This window comes from Pterocles gutturalis, unplaced genomic scaffold (genome assembly GCF_000699245.1).
Source record: "Pterocles gutturalis isolate BGI_N339 unplaced genomic scaffold, ASM69924v1 scaffold10395, whole genome shotgun sequence".
Taxonomy (NCBI): Eukaryota; Metazoa; Chordata; class Aves; order Pterocliformes; family Pteroclidae; genus Pterocles; species Pterocles gutturalis.
In genome coordinates, this window is record NW_010138393.1 from 119,964 (window position 1) to 127,619 (window position 7,656).

Below are 7,656 nucleotides of genomic sequence, written 5' to 3' on the forward strand. Positions count from 1 at the left end.
CCTCATGAGTTCCTCCACTTTGTCATCAATGTCCAAGTCCTCTTCAGAAGCTTCAAAACTGTATGACCTTTGAGCCAAGCTGTTTGCAAGTGGGTAGCGGGTAGGTGACATCTTCCCGTTGAAGGCAGACAACCTCTCGTTACTCTCCCTCCCATTCTGATTAGTAGTGCAAGGCTGTGGGGAGGTGTCGTAACTGTTGCTCGGTGATGGGGACATCCCAGAATGCTGGGTCTGTGTTGAAGCTGTGGCTGTAGAGGAAGATGCTGGGACATTGTTGGTACTGTTGCTGTAAGAACCACCTCCGTAGCTAGACCTTCTTCCAAATTTGTCACTATGCTCTTGATCAAGACGATCCAAGGTTTCCAGCGCGTGGAGGATTTCATGTCTGGTCATTCCTGTACGTCTGAGGCGCTGAAGCAGGTCTATCTGCTCTATGGTAAATCTTGGTTCGTCTGTGTAGTGAGACATGGTTTCCAGCAGACTAAAAACAAGGTAAAATGTAAAAGCAAACACTTCAGTTCAATAGTTCTCTGTGCTACATGGGAAGTACTTTACACGCAGGAAAGATCCAATTCTGGTCCAACACTTAAGTCACACACAACAGAGATGGCAGCCCAACAGTCCACCTCCAAACAAGCTCAGCAGGCAACCTCCCGTGAGTGCTAGTCTCACTGTGTGGCAGAAGTGATCATTTTCTTTGAAGAGCTCAAACAGCATTTCTCTCTTCTACCAGCATTCCCTGCACCTTCTACAATAACCACGCAGTTAGTACCCTTCTGCTTTTCATAAACCTCTGCTACACAGAGACAGTGGTTGCTCAGTAATTAAGACTGCAACTTGATTTCAGGCAAAATTTTGCCCATTTCTACGTATCCACCAGACAGAAACCCCAGATTCCAAACCTGTTAGGTCAAGGCTAGAGGCTTGAGTTTTCCTGGAGAAGTTTTAACCAGTTACAACATGAGATTTATGAATCTTAACTCTTTTAAATCTTAAGTACAAAGAGCTCAAGCTGCCCTAACTTTTTGTTGCTACCTTGAAAAAAAAGAAGATAAAAACACACCTAGTGGAAATTCTAGTGGCCTGTAGGACCAAAGTTGATTTAACTGAAGTTCCATTTCTGAAGTTTGGTTTCTGAAGTTAGCAACTTTTGAACTTAGGATGTTGTCACAGATCGCCTGCCCTAACAAGGAAAGTGCAGCACATCCAATTATTAGTGAGCTTTCATTGAAAGAAATAAGTCTACTGCCTTTTCCCCTCCAAAGGCAGGCTTCTTGTGTAACTCAATCATCATGGTGGCTCATCAGCAGTATTTTTAACTTCTAAACTTCCCAAGGTGCCACAACAATGAACATCGTATGTATTTGCAAAGCCCAGAAATTGAACTGAAAAAATAAAAACCAAACCACCACAATATGCTCTGTTAATCTCTTTTCCTTCCCAAGTCTCCTCACGAATGATCCAAATGGCATTCAATTGACAAGATCACCTCCTTCAGAACTCAAGATCTTGAGAAGGTGGCATGGCAGATGGAGGGCAGACAGAACTTGGCAAAGAGATGAAGGCATTTTCCATCCTTCTTGCGAATCTTTTAATGAGTCAAGGGTTTATTACAATTCCTGCAGGAGAGCAGGGTGAAGAGATCACTCAAACTCCAGGAGACATGACAGAGCTAATGTACAATCCCTACGAGCAGGAGTAGACAAACAGCAGTGGCAGGAAAGTCAAGGAAGAATTCCAAGGACCCTGTGAAAACCAAAAGAGGGATGACGGCTATCACGATTATGCTAGACCTTCCAGGGACAAGGCTGCCTATCTCTCTCCACAAATTTTGAAGATCATTCCTCATTTACAATTCTGCACCGGCACAGAGGAAGACCCCAACAGGAGCCATAGAGCGACAAAACTTTTGTCACTTGCTGCTTTTAGTCTTTTTTCAGATACATGAGTCACAGTAAAGCAAACCAAGCCTGTAAGTTTTGGGAGTGTAGCAGGAGGAACATCTCACAACGCAGACCTGCCTAGGCCACAGGAACAGGTCTATCCTCAAGTCAGAGGGTATCGCCATGTCAATACCAATAAATAAAATAGTGCCCAGGGAAGAGGCACCGTAGCATCTCAGTCATCCGCACCATGATTATATCACTGTAATTGCTTTTGGTACAGTTTTGGTCCAGCACAACCAGTGCACTCCTGACCAATTCGTAGGCTTTTTTTCAAGATCTTGCATGGAGCTGAAACCACAAACACTCTGCTTGGATACAGCCACTCGGTCTCAAGGCTAAGAATGTCTGGTAGTGTGGATGTGGCCAAGTGGCCTTGGGGGCTGAAGAACAGCACCGAGAACTGGCTTGCTTAGTAGAGCTGTAGCTAGAGTGCAGCTGTACAGACACGGTGCTACAAAGTCAGGATGCATAAATCCACAAAAATGGGATTTGCAGCCTGGAAAATAGGGAAGTGAGAAGAAGCTCCTATCTTTGGCCTCATCAAGCAAATACTGAGCCCTTTTTGTTGTTTCAACAGTGTGTATGTGGGAGAAGGAAGCAGGAGGACAATGCAAGGGGCTGACTCCCATCCAAGAAAATGACTATGGGAGAAGACGGACGGACTACAGCCGTGTAAGTGCTTCAGTCCAAGAGGAATGTGCTGTCCTCTAGACAATTGATTACTGAAAACGTACAAACCATTTTAAATTTAAGACAAGCACCCAGATTATTCTACTAAAAGGAGGGCACGGTAGCCAATGCAGCAGTAGACTAGCAACTGACTGGAATTGTAACAACCAACATTTGGAAGTCGCATCTCAGACCGAGACATTCAGAGCTTGACAAAGAGCACTTGGGAACAGACACGGTGTTCTAGGTTTGACCTCTGCGCTGGGGGAGGCAGGGCTGCTCAATTCTTTCCTCCAAGCTTTGTGAGAAGCATCACACTAATTCACTGACTGACATCACAACCTTCTGTACAGTCTGAAAGCCCCCACAGCAGCACCAAGGAGCATGGTTTTCAAATCTAAAACCTCTTCTTAAACATCTGGCCTTAAGATGGTTTTCACTAGATAAGCTGGCGTGCCCCTCCTTAAAGATAAATCCATTTTTGTCATTTTTTACCTCTATTTCTAATGTCACTATTTCCTGGGTCATTTTTCTATCAACACCAAGTTTCACGTGCCCAAGTACTTTGTCAAACCGGAGAATCTAATGAACCAGAACCTCCACCCACTCTACTCAAAATTCCTACTTTATTGACTCTTGGATGTTTAATACCAAAACATACTTTAGATTATCTAGCTTAATCTCCAGTTTGTCACAGACCTAGAAACCCAAAACTTTTGTCCTTCCAGCTCCATGAACCAAAAAACTCGCATCTGACAAAAGCGTGACTTTCCAGATGGCTTCAAAAATGTCAAAGCAACACAGAACTTACCATCTCCTGCAGCAGTTTGTTGCCATGGCCAGTCATTCCGTTTAAAATCTGGGTGTGACCCCTAATTTGTCTAATATGTCAGGCCTCACCTTCTAGATCTTAGGCAATTAAACATAATCCTTTAGTGAATCTTAAGTATCCTTTAGTGAATTATTAGTGAATTACACATCATGAACTGCGGTGTTCTTAGATGCAAGAGAAATGGTTCACCTGCTGTCATACATGGCTGTACATGAGAAAGCGATCTGGCCTCCAGCTTGTCCTACTTTGATGCAGCGGGGATCTGCTGTGTGTGTGCAGTAATTCCAATTGCACAGGTATAGAAGGGATGCTGGACAAGATGGTCCGAGGCTGGAGCAGCTCCCGTGCGAGGACAGGCTGAGAGAGTTGGGGGTGTGCAGCCTGGAGAAGAGAAGGCTCCAGGGAGACCTTCCAGCACCTTCCAGTGCTGAAAGGGGGCTACAGGAGAGATGGGGGGGCTCTGGATCAGGGGGTTGAGATGGGATGAGAGGGAACATTTTTAAGCTGAAAGAGGGGACTTTAGATCAGATATTGGGAAGACATTTTTTGGTGTGAGGGTCGTGAGGCAGTGGCCCAGGTTGCCCAGAGAAGCTGTGGATGCCCCATCCCTGGAGGGGTTCAAGGCCAGGCTGGATGAGGCTTTGGGCAACCTGGGCTGGTGGGAGGTGTCCCTGCCCATGGCAGGGGGTGGCACTGGACGATCGTGAAGGTCTCTTCCAACCCAAAACCATTCTATGACAAGGTCATGCTCTGCTGTGAAAGTAAGATATTCAATGGCTTCCAACTTATATTCCAGAGAGTCCTGTTTATCTGTGGACTACTACTAAAAGGCTTGCAGAAAGTAATCTAAGAGCAGCAAGCCTACTATCAGATTAAAGCAATTATACTGTGTTTAATGCAATCATTGGAAAATTCTTGACAGTTTGAAAAAAAAAAACCAAAATCAATGTCAATGATCCCAGCAGTTTGTCTGTCCATGCAAGGTATTCTTCTAGCCCCCCAACCCTTTCAGACAACTTCTGTATAATTCTTCAGTGTTACAGAAGATATAAACACCAAAATTACATACAGTATCTCACTGCTGGTCTCACAAATGTCACATAAAGATATAAAAGCTGCCTTGCTTATACTTCCATAGACAGCATGTATTACATCTGACATACTTCTTATTGGTCTTCTTGATTTTGAACTCCTGATCACCTTTTCATAGAATGACACAAGGGTTTGGGTTGGAAGGAACCTGCCATGGGCAGGGACCCCTCCCACCAGCCCAGGTTGCCCAAATCCTCATCCAGCCTGGCCTTGAACCCCTCCAGGGATGGGGCATCCACAGCTTCTCTGGGCACCCTGGGCCACTGCCTCACCCCCTGCACAGGAAAATATTTCTTCCTCACATCTCATCTCCATCTCCCCTCTTCCAGCTTCAAACCGTTCCCCCTTGTCACATCACTACATGTCCTTGCAAGAAGCCCCTCTTTCTTCATGTGCTTTTCTACATAACCATGAGATCTAGAAACAATGCTTCTGAGTGAGTTTTATGTACTGAAAATAACTGCAGGAACTGGGAATTTTCCATTAAAAACCCAAAACAAATATTGCAAAACTTAGTATTATTGACCAGGTTCCAACATCACCAACTATCTACTGCTTTTTAATGAATAACTACAGTAACATTATTTAGAATTGCTAGTCTAGCAGGGCTTCAGTTATTTCCCTTTTTAAAAATATTTAAATAAGCTTACCCTATTTAAAGATCAATTCATAAAGCAGTTAAGTAAATCAGCCATTTTAGAATCATCATAATTTCATTCACCTCATTAATTAATGGATATTCTCTACGACTTCATCCCCCCCATATTGCTCTAAGAGCCTCTTATCCTCCTGAACTCCTCCAGCTAGCTATAATTTAATTTGCTTCCCCCCTCTTTTTCCTTGTGAAATGCAATCAACTGCAAAAGTAACAAGATGCAAAGTACGACAGGGGCAAGCAGAATGATGGAGGGTGTGCAGGATCAAACAAGATCGCAAACACTTTTCCTGAGAACAAAGACTGTGACCTGCTGCTTTGCTGTGGTCAAACTTCGGCAAACTTTCCTGCCAACGTAGCAAAATATCCTCACCACTAGCAGATCTTAGCTTAAGAATCACATGCTGGATCTGACCGGTTACAAAAACTCTCACCAGTTACCATGGGCTGTCAAATTTCCTTAGGGAGATATTAGAAAAAAAAGCACCAACCAAGGGAACTGCCATGCATTTTTCTCCCCCAGATTTTGAAAGCAAGACCTTTGCAAAGTACTAATTAAGCCCAAAATAAAATTGACTGATCTTTAAACAACTGAATCTGGCCCTTAAAATGAATGAAGTTTATTTTGAACCTGACAGAAAAAGGTAGCTTAAAATATCAAACTTATTTACATTTCTTACATTAAGTTGGCAGTCACATCTCAAGTAAGATGGCCCAATTCCACTTACTGCCTCTTGGTATCTGTAAAGCACACAAACTTCATGCTTATCTTTCGTGGCTCATCCAAAAGGAACCCGAGGTACCTGAATATCAGATTGAAGGGAGGCCATAAGGAGCTAAATAAAAAAGAACTGACTTTCCCTCTCAAATGCACAGATATAAAATATCCAGCAGGTCTCAACCAGCCAGATGCAGCATCATCCTTTTTCACTTCTAACACCACCTTCTGGAGCGAAGGCTGTTTAGGGGCATAACTGTCATACCACCAAGACTTATTTAACCTCTTTTTTGTATGAATTTCACCCTTTAGATAGGGGATTCCTCCCCACTTTGAAAGTACCGATGTTGAGTGGGGGTACCTGGCCAGATACAGAGATGTTCTCTTCCACTATCTTCCCTGCATCTCATAGAGAAAAGTAAGGAAAAACGCAGCAAGGTTTTCTCACCTACTATCATAGCCCAAGCCCACAGAGATAGAAGAATCATTTACCCGACACTAACTTTCTAGGTGACGGAACACAGCAGAATAATCCCATAAAAACAGCTACAAGCTAAGACCACGTCCAATTGAACTTGCAGAAGTTCAATGCAATTAAATTACCCATTTGGGAATAGGGCCAGACATGAGTCTTAACACCTCCAACGCTTGAGAAAACGGCTCTGGACTCTAAATGATCACAAGAAATCATTTTTTTCCACTCTTCTACTCACTGTACATGAAGTAGTAAGCAGGAAGTATCCTAGCATCACTGAGAGATCATCTTCTGCAGAGGTCCTTCTCCAAATTTCCATTCAAATTCCCTGCTTTAATAACCTCTGCAAAGCTCAAGACTTCCAAAATCAGTTGTGCTTTTTGATATTAGACCTATATTTGATATAATCTGCATAATATGGATGTGGGCTAGAGCCAAAGTGTTCAGAACAGGATCCTAGGTCTGGTAATTGGTTTAAAAACGATTCTGATAAAGTCACATCAACTGTGGCAAAGAGGATGGGGAGAGATGCCAACTTCTACCCTTCTTTGACATACAGCGTATACTGCTGGTGCAGGGTGGGACCCCAACAGCACTACACTGTCCTCTTCACAGTGTCACCAGAATTTATAATCTTATCTTTCATAGCACCATCATTTTTTACAACATAACATGCGTGTTCTTGGTGTCATTGAACAATCTTGCCCTTTAAATGGAAGAACAAAATCACAAGGCAACGTTGTGGCTTTTCAGCTGAAGCAGGTGATCCCAAAGCATACAGCAAAAAAACTACCTTCTACAACTGCTTAACTCAACAAGCGTTTTAACTATCCCAGTCTTTCTCACAGCTTGAACTCCTCAGCCTGCCAGTTTTTTTCCTGTGTGTATGTGCACATAGTACTAGTGAGAAATGCCATCAGACCCGCTGTGGAGACAGATGTCCTCCAGCTGTTAAAAACACAAAACCAGAGGATGGTTTGGGTGGGAAGGGACCTTAAAGCCCACCCAGTCCCACCCCCTGACATGGGCAGGGACACCTCCCACCAGCCCAGGTTGCCCAAAGCCTCATCCAGCCTGGCCTTGAACCCCTCCAGGGATGGGGCATCCACAGCTTCTCTGGGCACCCTGGGCCACTGCCTCACCCCCCGCACAGGGAAACATTTCTTCCTCACATCTCATCTCCATCTCCCCTCTTCCAGCTTCAAACCGTTCCCCCCCATCCTGTCCCTGCACCCCCTGATCCAGAGCCCCCCCACCTCTCCTGTACCC

General features: G+C 44.1%; 1 protein-coding gene across 1 annotated transcript in view; it reads right to left on the bottom strand.

Moving 5' to 3' along the window:
• Positions 1-7,656, bottom strand: part of HMBOX1 (homeobox containing 1) — a 59,853-nt gene that overhangs the window by 45,595 nt on the left and 6,602 nt on the right. Inside the window, exon 2 of the mRNA XM_010082990.1 lies at positions 2-481. Coding sequence (XP_010081292.1) covers positions 2-481 — 480 coding nt within the window. The remainder of the gene's footprint in view (position 1; positions 482-7,656) is intronic.